At 39.7% G+C, this 16,701-nt stretch overlaps 1 protein-coding gene across 4 annotated transcripts in view; it reads right to left on the bottom strand.

The window, feature by feature from the left end:
• The window catches only part of LOC133085034 (zinc finger protein 33B-like), a 36,321-nt gene extending 24,475 nt beyond the window's left edge, over positions 1-11,846 (bottom strand). The window contains exons 1-3 of one of the 4 annotated variants that reach the window (XM_061181911.1): positions 11,780-11,846; positions 10,582-10,734; positions 9,239-9,297 (exon numbers count right to left, since the gene is read on the bottom strand). In XM_061181911.1, the coding sequence (XP_061037894.1) occupies positions 9,239-9,253 (15 nt within the window). In that variant the 5' untranslated portion in view covers positions 9,254-9,297; positions 10,582-10,734; positions 11,780-11,846. Of the gene's footprint in view, positions 1-9,238; positions 9,298-10,581; positions 10,735-11,550; positions 11,583-11,743 lie in introns of those variants that run through there. The other 3 variants (XM_061181893.1, XM_061181902.1, XM_061181887.1) reach the window with 3 other exon arrangements.
• Positions 11,847-16,701: the final 4,855 nt, after the last annotated feature.

The raw sequence follows: 16,701 nt of genomic DNA, 5'->3' as shown, positions 1-16,701 counted from the left end.
ATCCTGGATTATCCAGGTGGACCCTAAGGATAATCACAAGTGTCCTAATAAATAAGAAGGAGCCAGAAAGAGATGTGACTACAGAAGAGGAGAAGGCAATGTAAAGAAAGAGTAGAGACTGATGTGATATGCCTTGAAAATGGACGAAGGTGCCACAACAGCTGAAAAAAGCAAGGAAACAGATTCTCCCATCAGAGCCCAGAAGGTACAAGTCCTGTCATCACCTTGTAAGATTAATTTGGACTTCCCTCTAACTTTGTGTTGGTTTAAACCATTAAATCTCTGGCAATTTGTTACAGTTGTAACAGGAAACTAATATACAGGGATACATTCATTGCCAGGAGTCAAAGTCCTTAATTGTTCTGAAGGAGACTTCACTAGAGGGGTAGAAAGAGGGTTGTATGAAGTTATAGGAGCTGCTAGTAGAGGCTTTGCAGAAGAGTAGGCAGGGGGGTCAAATGCCTCAGAGAGGTCAAGTAACTCCAAAACTGCAACATGTCATTGGTAACAGACTCTGACCAGGGAAAACAGCAGAGCATAGAACTCTCAGGGCCACATCCCTCCAAAGGAACACCTAAAAACCTGGCAAAAACTATCAGAATCAACATTAGCAGAACTCTGGAAACATTAGCAGAACTCAAGTAACTCCAAAACTGCAACATGTCATTGGTAACAGACTCTGACCAGGGAAAACAGCAGAGCATAGAACTCTCAGGGCCACATCCCTCCAAAGGAACACCTAAAAACCTGGCAAAAACTATCAGAATCAACATTAGCAGAACTCTGGAAAATAGACAAAGGTTACAACAATCAAGAGAATGATTAATCAAGAAAAATGCAACTGAAACCTGCTAGGAGGGATCTTGTGTTGTTTTAACTTACCCTTGCTCCATCTCACCCTCTCAGGCTGTATTAGCTTGCTATGGTTGCCATAACAAAGTATACAGATTGAGTGGCTTAAACAACATAAATTTATTATCTCATAGATCTGGAGGCTAGAAGTCCAAGATTAAGGTGTCAGCAGGGCTGGTTCCTTCTGAGGGCTGTGAGATAAGAATCTATTCAAAGCCTTTCTCCTTGGCTTTCAGATGGCTGTCTTCTCCCTGTAACTCTACAACATCTTCCTGCTATATGTAGCTCTGTGTCCAAATTTCCCTTTTATAAGGACACTAGTATTGGATTAGGGCCCACTCTAATGACCTCACTTTAACTTGATTACCTCTGTAAAGACCCTTTCTCCCAATAAGGTCATATTCTGAGATACCCATGATTAGGACCTTAACAAATAAATTTTCAGGAGACAATTCAACTAGTAACATTGGCTCAGCAGTGGTCTTGAAGATGGACTCCAATATGCTTGGTGTAGATTCCTCGTGCCAGAGAGAGCAGAATGGAGCTGTTTCTCAAACAATTGGGGTTGTTTGTTTTGACCTGTCTGGTGGAGACCTGAAAAGACTACAGCAGAATGCTCAGAACCTCTCACATCAGAGAAATGACTACGTGAAAGGCATTTACTGAAAACATTTAAAGGCAAATGAAACAGCTGCTGCCACTGGGGCAAAGGACGTCAGCTGGAGCAAACAAAAGATATGTCAAAAAAGTCTGTGAAGAAAAGCTGGGGAGTGAAATGCTTTGGGGCTCTGAAAAGTTTCCATATATTCCTGGAAATCTAGAGGACCCACACATATCTAGGATGAGGCACATGTTCAAAAAAGACGTGACAAGATCCTAAGCTCTCAACTCTGGGTGATTATCAAGCTCTGTACAAATAAGAAGTGAGGGTGAGGGCTTCCCTGGTGGCGCAGTGGTTGAGAATCTGCCTGCCAATGCAGGGGACACGGGTTCGAGCCCTGGTCTGGGAAGATCCCACATGCCACGGAGCAGCTAGGCCCGTGAGCCACAATTACTGAGCCTGCGCGTCTGGAGCCTGTGCTCCGCAACAAGAGAGGCCACGATAGTGAAAGGCCCGCACACCGCGATGAAGAGTGGCCCCCGCTTGCTGCAACTAGAGAAAGCCCTCGCACAGAAACGAAGACCCAACACAAGCCATAAATAAAAAATAAACAAATAAATAAAAATTAAAAAAAAAAAAAAAAAAAGAAGTGAGGGTGAGGGAAGAGTTGTAAACTGCCCAGTGTGGTGTTGAGGATATGCTCCAATACACACAAACCCCACAGTTAGGACTGGGGAGATTTTCGGTTTTGTTGACTCCAGGCACTTAAGGAAATCTCTGTTAAATCACTAGTTGAGCACTATGTAAATGGGACAGAGATTTCAGTAGTGACATGCAACAAAGAAGACAGTCTTTACAAAAATAGTTTAGAAATTTACCAAACAAAAAACTATGCCTCACACAACAGGAACAACTCTGAGGGTTGGGGAGGAGATCTGATCTCTGAATTAACACATTATAATATTCAAAATGTCCAGTTTCACCAAAAAATTATAAGGCATTTAAATGAGAAAGTATAGCCCTTTCACAAGAAAAAAATTCACAGACACCTTCCCTGAGGAGGCCTAATCTTTGGATTTACTAGGCAAAGATTATAAATCAATTGTCTTAAATAAGGTTAAAGAAGTAAAGGAAACCATGGGGTGGAAATTAAAGGAAACCAGAAGAATGATGTTCCACCAAAGAGAATATCAACAAATAGAAATCCTGAAGTTGAAAAGTACAAAAATTGAAATAAAAAATTCACTAGAGGTTTCAACAGCAGATGTGAACAGATGGAAAAAAGAATCAGCAAACTAGAAGATAGGTAAACTGAAATTATACAGTTTGAGATGCAGAAAGAAAAAAGAATAAAGAAAGATAAACAGAGCCTAAGAGACCTAGGGGACACCATCAAGCACACCAACCTTTGCATATTGGGAGTACCAGAAGGAAAGTAAAAGACAGAAAAAATATTTGAAAAAATAAAAGCCGAAAACCTCTCCAATTTGATGAAAGACATGAACCTACACATCCAAAAAGATCAAGGAACTTCAAGTAAGATATGCACAAAGAGACCCACTAAAACACAGTATAATCAATTGTCAAAGATAAGAGAATCTTGAAAGAAATAAGAGAGAAGTGACTCATCATGTACAGGAGATCCTGAAAAGGAATATCCAATTTCTCATCAGAAACCATGGAGGACAAGAGGCAGTGGCATGACATATTAAAGTGCTGAAAGAAAAAACTTTCAATGAAGAATTCTATATTCAAAAATACTGTTCTTCCCAACAAAGAGAAATTAAGCCATTCTCAGATAAACAAAAGCCGAGGGAGTTTGTTGCTAATAGACTTGTCCTTCAAGAAAACCTAAAGAGTCCTTCAGGCTAAAATGAATGGAAGACACTAACTCAAAGCTAGTTAAAGAAACAAAGAACACCATTAAACTATAAAGGTAGGGACTTCCCTGGTGGTCCAGTGGGTAAGACTCCGTGCTCCCAATGCAGGGGGCCCAGGTTTGATCCTTGGTTGGGGAACTAGATCCCACATACATGCTGCAACTAAGAGTCCACATGCTGCAACTAAGAAGCCTGCATGCCACAACTAAGAAGTCCACATGCCACCACTAAAGGTCCCGCATGCCCACATGCTGCAACTAAGACCCAGCACAGCCAAAATAAATAAATAAATAATTTTTAAAACTATAAAGATATATATGAAAGCCAATATTATTATATTTTGGGTTAATAACTCCTTTTTTTTCCCTATCTGACTTAAAAGACAAAAGCATAAAACAATAATTACAAATCTATGGCACATGGATTAGATTCCTAGGGCTGCTATGACAAATTCCCACAAACTGGTGGTTTGTAATGAGAAATTTATCCTCTCATAGTTCTAGAGTCTAGATGTCCAAAAGCAAGGTGTTAGCAAGGCCATGCTCCCTCTGGGACTCTAGACAGAAACTTTCCTTGCCTCCCCCTCATTTCCGATGGTGGCCAGCAATACTTGACATTCTCTGGATTGAAGGTGCATTACTCCAATCTCTGCTTCTGTCATCACATGCTGTTCTCCCTGTTTGTCTCTATCCTTCTGATACTGTGATACAGTAAGGAATATATATATATTTTGGTCTTTGTCTCTGGCAGGAGGAAGGAAAAAATAAAGATTAGAGGAGAGACAAATAAGTGGAATAAAAAAATAGAATGAACAAAACCAAAAGTGCTTCTCTAAAAAACAATCAACAAAACTGACAAACCTCTAGCTAGACTGACAAAGAAAAAAAGACTCAAAATATTAAAATCAGAAATGGAGACATTACTACCAACCTAACAGAAATAAAAAGGGTTATAAGACAATACTAAAAACAATTTACGTCAAAAAATTAGAAACTTAGATTAAAAGAATAAATTCCTAGAAACACACAAATAACCAACTGACTCAGGAAGAAATACAAAATGTGAATAGCAAGCAAAGAGATCAAACCAGTAATCAAAAACTTCTCAACAAAGAAAAGTCCAGAACCAGATGACTTCACTGATGAATTTTAACACACATTTAAAGAAGAATTAACACTAATCCTTCCCAAACTCTTCCAAAAAAGAGGAAGAAAAACCCTGAAAAATGTTTTTCATACCCCTGAAAAACGCAGGGGTTAGGGGTGATGACGTCAGTGCAGTTGAAAATCCGAGTATAACTTCAGAGCTATCCCTCCTTATCTGCCGTTCTGCACCTGCAGATTCAACCATCCGTGGATTGTGTAGTACTGTAATATCTAGTATTGAAAAAACTCTGCATATAAGAGGACCCATGTGGTTTAAACCTTTGTAGTTCAAGGGTAAACTGTACTTCTTAACTAATTCAATGAGGCCAGCATTAATTACCCTAATATCTAAGTTAGATAAAGGCATCACAATAAAATGAAATTACAGGCCAATATGCCTTATGAATATAAATGTAATATGCTCAACAAAATACTACAAAATTGAGTCCAAACAACATATTAAAAGGATCATGGGTAGTTCCCTGGTGGTCCAGTAGTTAGGACTCCACACTCCCACTGCTGGGGGCAAGGGTTCCATCCCTGGTCGGGGAACTAAGATCCCGCAAGCTGCGTGGTGCAGCATGAATGAATGAATGAATAAACAAACAAATAAACAGATCATGAATCATGACAAAGTAGAATTTATACCAGGAATGCAAGAGCAGTTCAACATGAGAAAATCAATTTAATATACCAAATGAAGATGAAAAACCCCCATGTGATGCTCAAGTGAAGCAGAAAAAGCACTTGACTACATCCAAAACCTTTTCAGGATAAAATCACTCAATAAACTAGGAATAGAAGTGAACTTCCCAACATGATAAAAAGGCTTTTACAAAAAACCCACAGCTAACATATTTAATGGTAAAAGACTGAAAGCTTTCCCACTAAAATGCAGAACAAGACAAGAATACCCACCTTGGTCACTTCTATTCAACACTGTAAAAGAAGTCCCAGCCAGAGAAACCAGGCAATAAAAAGAAATAAAGGCATCCAAATTAGAAACAATGAAGTAAAACTATCTTTATCTTTAGATGACATGATCTTATATACAGAAAATCCTAAAATATCCATCAAAAAACTATTAGAGCTAATAAATTCAATAAAATTGTAGAACACAAGATTAACACACAAAATCTCAGTTTAATGAACAATCCAAAAGTAAATTAAGAAAACAACTCTACTTATAATACCATCAAAAAGAATAAAATACTTTGGAACAGAGTTAACCAAGGAGGTCCAAGACTTGTATACACTGAAAACTACAAAACTTTGCTGAAAGAAATTAAAGACCTAAATAATGGAAGGACACTCCTTGTTCATGGAATAAAATACTTAATATAGTCAAGATAAGAATACTCCCCAGTGTTCCACAAATTCGATGAAAAATCCAACAGCCTTTTTTGCAGAAATGGACATGATCTTTAAATTCACGTGCAATTGCAAGGAACCTCGAATAGCCAAAACAACCTTAACAAAGAAGAACAAATCAGAGGACTCACGTGTTCTGACTTCAAAACTTGCCACAAAGCTAGAGAATCAAAACAGTATGGAACTGGCATAAGGATACACATGTAGATCAAGTGAACAGAACTGAAAGTCTGGAAATAAACCTACACATCTCTGGTGAACTATTTCTCATCAAGAGTACCAAGACCACTCAATGTGAAAAAAACAGTCTCTTCAACAAACGGTGTTGGGACAACTGGATATCCACATACAAATATATGAAATTGGACGCCTTCCTCATGTTATATATGCAAAAATTAACTCAAAATAGATCAAAGACCTAAATGTAAGAGCTAAAACTGTAACACTCTTAGGAGAAAACATAGTAAATCTTCATGATCTTGGTTTGGCAATGAGTTCTTAGATATGACATCAAAAGCACATACAACAGAAGAAAAATAGATAAACCAAACTTCATCAAAATTAAAACCCTTGGGCTTCCCTGGTGGTGCAGTGGTTAAGAATCCTCCTGCCAATACAGGGGACATGGGTTTGAGCCCTGGTCTGGGAAGATCTCACATGCCACGGAGCAACTAAGCCCGTGCGCCACAACTACTGAGCCTGCGTTCTAGATCCCACGAGCCGCAACTACTGAGCCCACGAGCCGCAACTACTGAAGCCTGCGTGCCTAGAGCCTGTGCTCCACAACAAGAGAAGCCACCGCAATGAGAAGCCCACACACCGCAACGAAGAGTAGCCCCCCCTCGCTGCAACTAGAGAAAGCCTGCACGCAGCAACAAAGACCCAACGCAGCCAAATATAAAATAAATAAAATAAATTTATAAAAAAAAAAGAAGCACCACTAAACTACTTTATTAAAAAAAAATTAAAACCCTTTTTGATTCAAAGTATATACTATCAAAAGAATGAAAAGACAACTCAAAGAACGGGAGGAAATATTTGAAAATCATATATCTGATAGAAGCCTAGTACCCGAAATACTCTTATAATAAACAACCCAATTTAAAAATGGACAAAGGACATGAATAGATTTGTCTGCAAAGTAGATACAGAAATGTCCAAGAAGCACACAAAAGGGTGCTCATTTGTCATTAGGGAAAAACAAATCAAAACCATAATGAGGTACGACTTCGCACACACTAGGATGGCTATAATAAAAAAAATATAGACTTTAACAAGTGTTGCTGAGGATGAGGAAAACCCGGAACTCTCATATATTGCTGGTGAAAATGTAAAATTGTGCAGTCATTGTGAAAAAGTTTGGTGGTTCCTCACTAAGTTAAAAATAATTAACATAGGACCCAGCATTTCCACTTCTAGGTATATACTCATAATTGAAAACAGGTTTTCTTTTTTTTTAAATGAAATACAATTATTTAATGAGACTATTCAAGACTGGAAAAGATGCAGTGATACAGGCAGAAAACAGGTTTTCAAACAAAAATGTGCACAAATGTTGACAGTGGCACTATTCACAATAGCTGTAAGGTGGAAACAACAAAGATGTCCATCAATTGATAACTCCATAAACAAAATGTGGTACATCCATACAGTGGAATATTGAGGCATGAAAAGAAATGAAATCTCGGTAAAAGGGTACAAACTTTCAGCTATAAAATGAAAAAGGTCTGAGGACCTAATGTATAACATGGTGACTACACTGATAACACTGTATTGATTGTATAATTGAAATCTGCGGCGAACTTAAATGTCTCACAAAAAAAGAGAAAAATATGTGAGGTGGTGGATGTGTTAATTTACTAGATGGGAGGAATCCTTTCATAACATATATGTATATCAAATTGTCATGATATGTACTTTAAATATCTTACAATTTTGTCAATTACACCTTAATAAAGGTGGGGGGTGGGGAAGGAATGAAGTCTGATACATGCTGCAATATGGATGAAATTTGAAAACATACTAAGTGAAAGACACAAAAAAACACATACTGTATAATTACATTTATGTAAAATATCTACAAGAAGCAAGTTCTTAGAGTCAAAAAGTAAATTAGTAATTGCCAGGGACTGGGGTAAAAGGGGAATAGAGGATGACTTTAAAGGGTATTAGATTTTATTTTGGGATGATGGAAGTGTTCTGGAACTAGATAGCGATGATGGTTGCACAATACTGTGAATGTATTAAATGCCACTGAAATGTACACTTTAAAATGGTTAATTGTTTACGTGTAAACAATATATATTATTGGTGACTTTCACTGACCAAATTCCAGCAAATGATGAGGCAGAATCCATTCTGCATGAAGTAGATTGAAATTTGATTAGGTGCAGAAACATCTGCCAGAAAATCTTCTCTTAACTGAACACTCTACATACTGAGCAAGACAAAGAATTTTAGAAATTTATTTTAAGGACATGCAGTCAATTTATTCTGTAGATGTTCTAGTTTTATCCAGGGGTGGGACCAAAAAAAAAAAAAAAAAACGAAGACCATCAGAAAGCAGTCTACATGAGCATCAGTGATATGGCCTCCTGAAAAATCTCTTTAACTGGGTTTTGCTTGGTACCATCTTTTGCATCCACTGAAGAATAATTACAGGCATTTATTTCATGGTTGCCACCAAAAGGTTTTCATCATTTACCGGAAAAGAAACAAAAGGTTTTTTGTTTTTTCTTCTTTCAGCTTTCAATGCCAGAAAATCTTTTGGCTCCAAAAGGAATCAGGCAGCTTTATTCACATGATCAATGAAAGCCATGTAACATAGAGTCTTTTTTTTGGCCATGACTACCAGAATGGTCAGAAATATTTGCAGCTCTAATGAGAACCTACTCTATAGCTCAGGGAACTCTACTCAATGCTCTGTGGTGACCTAAATGGGAAGGAAATCCAAAAAAAAAGAGGGGATATAGGTATACATATAGCTGATTCACTTTGCTGTACTGTAGAAATGAACACATCATAAAGCAACTATACTCCAATAAAAATTAATTTTTAAATAAATAAATATTTGCAGCTTGACTCTGATAACCACATAATTTCTTATGATCTGTACGTGTCTCCTTGCCAACTCTGCTCTAGTGACCTGCTATTCCAATGCTACTGGCCTGTAGACCTTAATATCACCATCACCTGCAATCTCAGGCCCCATTCCATGTTTTGCAAACTTTCCAGGTGATTTTAATGCACATTAAAGTTTGAGAACCATTATGCTATGCTGTTTCCCTCAGGTTCATTTTATCTATTTCTACTTTTCCATTTCAAGTATAGGAGTCATTAACCTCATAAAATACATTGTTAAATAGTGTAGAAAGACTTTAACAACTCACATAAGATTTCTTCATATTTTGTTGGTCTTGGAAAAATGTTGAAATCTCTGAAGGTATAGCTGGGATAGAAAGAGAGGAATAAAGTCGTTAGAGATACAGACAGCCTGAAACTCCTGGATTTGCCTATTTAAATGGCTACAAAAATAGCCTGGGTAAAATGCTTCTCTGCGGGAGAATATCCTTTTCATCCTGGAGAAGGGGCAGGAAGGGACATATGAAAAAAAGTACTCACACGTCTATGTGTGACTGTGATATGGTCATGCAGAGCTTGGGTATGCAATTTTTCATTAGGTGAATGTAATTATTTTCTACTTTTTTTTTTAACAATATATGTACCCCTTTATTTCAAAGAAATTTAAAAATTACAAGGAAATTGGTCAAATAACAATACCCTAAATGAAGGAACACTAAGCTTTCATTAAGTTATACAGCAAATGTTGTAATGTACATGTATATTTTATTTACTGCTTGAGGTAGAGAATTCACCCAAAGCTACGGAAAAAGGGAAGGAGGCACTTTAAGGTTACTTTTTAAGTGTTTTCCTAAAGTATATGTATAGATAAACAACAAGGACCTACTGTATAGCACAGGGAACTATAAAATATAGTTATATATATAAAGCTATTCAATATCTTGTAATAATCTATAACGGAAAAGAAACTGAAAAAGAATATATATGTGTAACCGAATCACTTTGCTGTACACCTGAAACACTGTAAATCAATGATACTTCAATTTTAAAAATCAACTAATTAAAAAAAATTTGTTTAATATGGATAAAAGTTAAAAAAAAAAGTATATATAGATCCTCAAAAGACTGCCTTTTAAGAAACATTTTACCAATGATGATGCAGCAGCAACTGGCCTGGGTATCAGGAGACTCAACATCTACTCTTGGCTCTGCCACTAACACAAAGCCAGGGAAATTGATTTACACCCTCAGGACCAATTTTTCCCAACTTTTAACAAGACAAATAGAAAGTTCTTCTTACACTGTTGTGTATAAGAAAATCATCAGCATATTTTTAGATGCCAGATTCACTGTGCTAAGAGCTCAGAATCTGGGATGAGCGAGTGAAAAATAGAGTGGGGGTCAAACCGGGATTGCTAAAACAGAATTCATTCCAATCTAGCTGTAAAGCTCCTTTCCTCACACCATGTCCTCAGAAGATCTCCAATGAAGTTATATTTCCTGAGTACCCTAACCCTCCTTCATTCTCGCAGCCCAGTTCCCCTGCCTTCTGAAAACTGGTCCAGACTTTCCTCCATTAGGCAGCCTGTGACGACTTCTGAATGTGGCAGCATCATCCAAATCTCACTCATTCTGAGCAGGCGGTGCAAACCTGGGATCTGCTCCTTTCTAGGAACTACTGCCTCTGCTAAGACACTCGCTCAAATGGGGGAGTGCTTCTCTCCCACGTCGGATTCTGTTCCTAGAGACTCCTCCTTCTTACTTCACAAAAGGTGCTTTATTCCAAGGTAGATGAGAAATGCACCTAAGGAACAAATTCATTTTAATTGGAACCTTCACCCTGGCCCGCAGTTCAACTCTTAGTATCCATTATTCCATAGAATCTCAGGTCGGACCTTCAATAAACTCAAACCAAGGCTGCTCAGAACACAAAACTAGACTGTTACAGAACTAACTCAGAAACAGTTATGCTGTCTGTCCCAAGGACTCCGAAGACATCTAAAAATCCCAGAAACAGAGCTGCTACATGGTAATACTCAACCGTTCAAATTATTTCTTCACACGTCAAATTATTTTTGCTAAGTTCTGGGGAGGATGCAGTGCTGGCTTTTATAACCAAGATAGTAAATGCGAAAGACCATGACATGTGGAGAAAATGCGAGTTTGTCTTCCAGTTTGTTATCTGATAGTTTTGTGGCTTTGTCTATATAACTGTCCTCTCCGTCTCAGTGTTCTAATCTGCTACAGTGGGGAGAGTTAGTTATACTGACCTAAGTGAGAGGTCGTGAGCCATTAAGTTAGGAGTAAGAAGAAGAATTATTTCTATGAACCACGGTAGCTAACATTTACTGCCAGGCACTGTGCTATGGTATTTAATCCTCTGAACAACCCCACGAGGCACCTGTTATTAATATCTTGAGTTTTACAGACGAGAAAATGAAGTCTCACGTAGGTAACTTTCCCAGATAATTCCTTTATACCTAGTTCTGCCCTGCACCCAAGCCCCCCTCAAACCCGCCCCCCACTCGCGGGCAGGGCGCACCCATCACGCATGTGCACGTGCCCCACTCCCGTGGCCGCAGAGACCAGGCGGCCTGCGTCGCGGAATCTGCAGCCTCACCGAGGTCTGGCATCCCCACGCCCGACGCCGGCGACTTCTCCAGCCAGAAACTCCGCCAAGGCCGCCACCACCTGCCCTCTCAGGTTCTTATGCCGCGGGTCCTGCCCCTCCCCACCGTCCGGCACCGCAACCCCCCGCCTACTTCCTGGAGCCGCGCAGGGCCGCCCCCCCTCCCCCCGGCCCGCGCCCAAACCTTCTGCCTCGCCCGCCACTCCCACTAGGGCCGCACCAGCTCCCTGAGCGGCGCGCAGACCCGGACGCTCCGTGACCGTCTGTCACAGTCGCCTCGAAGCTTTCTAGAGGCAGAGCCTCCAAGCTATTACACATGCGCAGGAAGAGCTGCAAAAAAAAGAGACCGGTTCCCATGACCATGCGCGGTGAGCTCACGAACTTCCAGACTCCATTTCCCAGAAGCCTGCTCGCCCAGTACCTTGAAAGAATTTCGGTAACATTTTTGTTCCTTAGCAATTCAGAGGTTGTGGGTTAGGGTTATCACTTCTATTGTATGCAGCCCTGAGTTCTTTTAGTACCTCAGAAAAACAGTCTCACAGCCAGTGTGCCTTTTAAACACCAGGCTACCCAAGGAAGCAAAGTTGTAAATCAATGTGAATTATGAATATGAACAGGAAAGTTACTTTAAATACTAAGAAATTAAATGAATTAAATACTAGGAAATACTAGCAACAAGATGATACTGTTTAAAAGTAAACAGTAAATGGTAGCATTTCTCTCAGCAGTGAAAAAGCAAGATGGCGCGTTGGATATCAAAAATAAATCCAGGCTTCGGGTAAAGAGAAGCTTCTAAACAAGACTATTGCAATAGAAATAATGCCCTGACTTAAGGATCGGAAAGTGTCTCAAAATTAAATAGAAAAAGGCTTTTCTTTTCTAGGGAGGAATAAGAAGGGTTAGCGGGAACTCGAGAGGAAATTGAGTGAGTGGAGGAGGTGAACAAACAGCGTGATGGGGTAGTCTGACTGGAAATTTGTCTTTCTCTGTTAAGCCCTTTTTGGAATGAGCTGTTAAGGGATGGGAGGATATATTCTGTATTTCTGTGCTTGGTCACACTGGGGGACAGCCAAAGTTCAGGGGCTTGTGAGGACGAGAGAAGCCTGATTAAAGTTTGGTCCAAGCTAAGTCAGTGTAGACCTACCCTACAAGAAATTCTAAACTAAGTCTGTTAGCCTGAAAAGGCAGGATACTCAACACTAGACAGTAACTTAAAGACATATTAACAAATAAAGAATACCAGTAAAGATAACTACATAGGCAAATATAAGAACAAGTCCTGTTGTGTTTGTTAGTAACTCCTTTTTTTTTTTTTTTTTTTTAATGAGTGGGATTGCGTTCCCGTCTCACTGATTGTTTGGCCTGAGGCTTCCAACACTGGAGATTGTAGGCTGTTGGGTAGAGCTGGGTCTTGGTACTGAGATGAGGACCTCCGTGACACCTAACTCTGATGAATATTCTCTGGGGTCTGAGGTTCTCTGTTGTTAGTCCAGTGGTTCGGACTCGGAGCTCCCATCGCAGGAGCTTCAGCCTGACCCGGCTCGTGAACCAAGATCCTGCAAGCTGCGTGGGGTGGCAAAAAAAAAAGAGAGAACAATAACGAGCTAAAAAATAAAATTAGACTAGAAAACTAACAAATATGTTAGAAAGACTATAAAAATAAAAATATAGATGAATCAACAACCAGAAGGTGCAACAGTACCACAATAGTTAAAAAGAGGAGGGAAAAGAAAAAAAAAAAGTAACTCCTCTTTTTGTTTCTCATGTAATTTAAAAGACAAATGCACCAACAGTAATCATAAGACAATGTTAATTCTAAGAATCACACAAATTACCAAAACTGACTCAAGAAGAAAAAGAAATCTGAACAGATCCATAACAAGAGATTGAATTAGTAATCAACCCCTACCCCCAACAAAGAAAAGTCTAGAATCAGATGGCTTCATCGGTGCATTCTACCAAATATTTAAAGAATTTCCCAAACTTTCATAAAATAGCAAAGGAGAGATCACTACTTAATTCATTCTATGATGCTAGCATTATCCTTGTTTAAAAAAAAAGACGTCACAAAAAAACTTCAGATGTAAATTCCTTATCACTATAGATCGAAAAATCCTCAACAAAATACTAGCAAACTAAATTAAACAGCATTTTTTTTTTAAAGTATTTGTTTATTTATTTATTTATGGCTGTGTTGGGTCTTCGTTTCTGTGCGAGGGCTTTCTCTAGTTGTGGCAAGTGGGGGCCACTCTTCATCGCGGTGCGCGGGCCTCTCACTATCGCGGCCTCTCTTGTTGCGGAGCACAGGCTCCAGACGCGCAGGCTCAGTAATTGTGGCTCACGGGCCCAGCTGCTCCGCCGCACGTGAGATCTTCCCAGACCAGGGCTCCAGCCCGTGTCCCCTGCATTGGCAGGCAGACTCTCAACCACTGCGCCACCAGGGAAGCCCTAAACAGCATATTTTAAAAAAAGATTATACACCATGACCAAGTGGCATTTATTCCAGGAATGCGAGAGTGGTTTAACATACAAAAAGAGTTGCTATCACATAAAATTAGCCATCACATGTGCTCTGCAAATTAGTTCACAATAAACAGTTGAAAGCAACTTAAAAATAAACTGTGGTAATGCATAACAAGGAACAGCAGGTAGTAAATGAAAATAATAATGTATTTATACTAACTCTCAAGTGGGAGTGGTTTACATGGCATGTTTTTTAATAAAAATTGTAGTTCACAAGAATATGTAAAGCATAGTTCCAATATTTTTTACAATTATTACAGGCAAATCCTATTCTTTAGAGTTCTCATTATTTCTTACTAGTGAATCCTTCAATACTGCAATCTGCTGTTATAATTAATAATTCCTTATATTAAAATTTCCCAGCTCAAATTACTAATTACTAAGTACTGTGACTTGGCTCTGATCAATACAGAATTGGTACCAGGAGTGATCTCAGGAGATACCCGTGCAAAGATGGCATTTTAGTACCGGTTTGGCTGTGCCTTTCTGTTTGAGTGCAATGCTGCTCTCCTTGCCAGTGGTAAATGGGATGTTTGTAATCCATGACATGCAGAAACATCACAATTAATCAAACTATCATGTATGAAGCACTAACTGAAACATGTGCCTTGTGGGCCCAAGAGGCTACTGCACTTGACTATTATAGCAGTGATGATGACTACAAGGATTGCGCTGTGGGAGAAATTCTTCTGAGTGCCCTTGAGAACTTACAAAGAGAAAATGACAATCTCCAGGTCCGTCATTTCTCAGCAAAAATCATGGTGTGAGAACCAGACAACTTCCATGGCAGCCCTAAGAGAAGCTCTTATTCTGTTGCTGTTACGCCTGACATTGCTGAAATTCAAACACAAAATTTAATTGTGTGGGACTTCTGGTTCTGACCAAAGTGGAATAGTCCCATTCCTTACAATTATTCTCTCTCACAACGAAAATACCCTGGACATAACACACCAAGCAACCACAGAAAGACTCTGAAAAGTGGAAAGAAGGCAAACTGCCTATGGGCCTACCAAGGCATCTAGTACCGCTAGAGCAATGGTGGTGATTTCCATTGGTTTTCTTATTACCTCCCATATATCTCAGACAGGGTACTGCAGAAGCCCACAAAAGACCATAAACAAAACAAAACAAAAACCAAGCCTTTTCCCTCTAGCCAAAGGACCCAGAAAAGAGTGGTCTAACAGAATCCACTCACCCACCCCCTGCTGTGTGGTAGCAGATGGTGGTGCTCTGATTCCCCACTAATCCCCCATTCCCTTCCTGGTGGAAGCAGGCAGTGTTTCAAATTCCCCTGCTCAGTGATATTGACAACACAAGCAGGGAGTTGGTCTTCCATCCCCCCCCCCAACAAGAAGCAGAAGGTGCTCTGATTAACCTACCACAGTAGTGTCAATGGGACTGAGCCAGGAGCTGATTTTTTCATCTCTCACCTAGTGAAAGCAAGTGGTGCTTTGATTCCCCTGCCAGAGTAATGACAGAGGACTCCAGTGGTGAGCTAAGCCTCCACCCGTAACTGCCATCCATGAGACTGAACAAGGCAATTCAACTCAGCACTCCACTTTCTTTCCATCGTTGGTGTCAGTGAGGCCCAGTGGGTAGCTGAACCTACTTAGCTACCTGGCAGCAATGAGATTAAATAAGGCAATATAAAGAAGGGCTGGTCAGCAATTTGGTGCCTCCAACTGCCTAATGTCAGGGGAGCTCAGTGAGCAGCTAAGGTTCTACCCCCACGGGCAACAATGAGGCAGAGCAAGGTTATGCAAGGGACAACTAGTCAACACTCCACTTCCCACCTCTTTAGCGTCAGGTGGCACAGTAGGAGCTGAGCCTCCACAGCTCAGCATCAGAGAAGCAGAACTATGTGTGGAAGGCAGGTACTGAGCTTCCTTGCTCCCCTGGTATCAGCAAGGCCCAGCAGGGAGCTGAGCTTACATGCTCAACTGGAGACAATGAGATTGTGTGAGTCAGTGCCCCACTTTTACAAGGAGGATGTCAGTGAGACTGAGGCAGGGGCTGACCATGTACCCCACCCATCTACAACAAGGCAATGGGCGTCAGAACTCCACTTTTTCCAGGGTAGTATCAGCAAAGCCCAGCAAGAAGTACAACAGACACTCCCAACCCACATTTCATGCTACAACTAAACAAGGGGACTGCCTGTTAAAAAAGGAAATTAAATAGGTTCCAGAGTCCTGAAATATAATATCCAGATTTTCCAGGATACAATTACAAAACACTCATCATAACAAAATCTAGGACAATAACAACTTGAATGAAAAATGACAGAAACCAACATTGAGATGAATTAAATGTTGGAATGGTCTGATTGGGATTTTAAAACAACTATCATCAAAATTACAAATATGCCTGAAACCCAATGAAAAAATAGAAAAATCTCAGCAAACAGATATGTTAGAGAGAGGGGAGGGAGGGTGAGAGAGAGAGAGAGAGGGAACAAAATGGAAAGTAGAGAACTGAAAAAACTCAATAACGATGTTTTTCAAATGGCTGGGTGGGATCAATAGTAGAGTGGAAATGAAAAAGACAGAATCAGTGAATTCGAGAGCAGATCAATAAAATTTACTCAATTCAAACAACAGAGAGGAAATTGACTTTTAA

This window comes from Eubalaena glacialis, chromosome 1, assembly GCF_028564815.1.
Source record: "Eubalaena glacialis isolate mEubGla1 chromosome 1, mEubGla1.1.hap2.+ XY, whole genome shotgun sequence".
NCBI classification, from domain to species: Eukaryota; Metazoa; Chordata; class Mammalia; order Artiodactyla; family Balaenidae; genus Eubalaena; species Eubalaena glacialis.
Note: the sequence above shows the minus strand (reverse complement) of the source record. Positions and strands in the feature narration are given on the sequence as shown.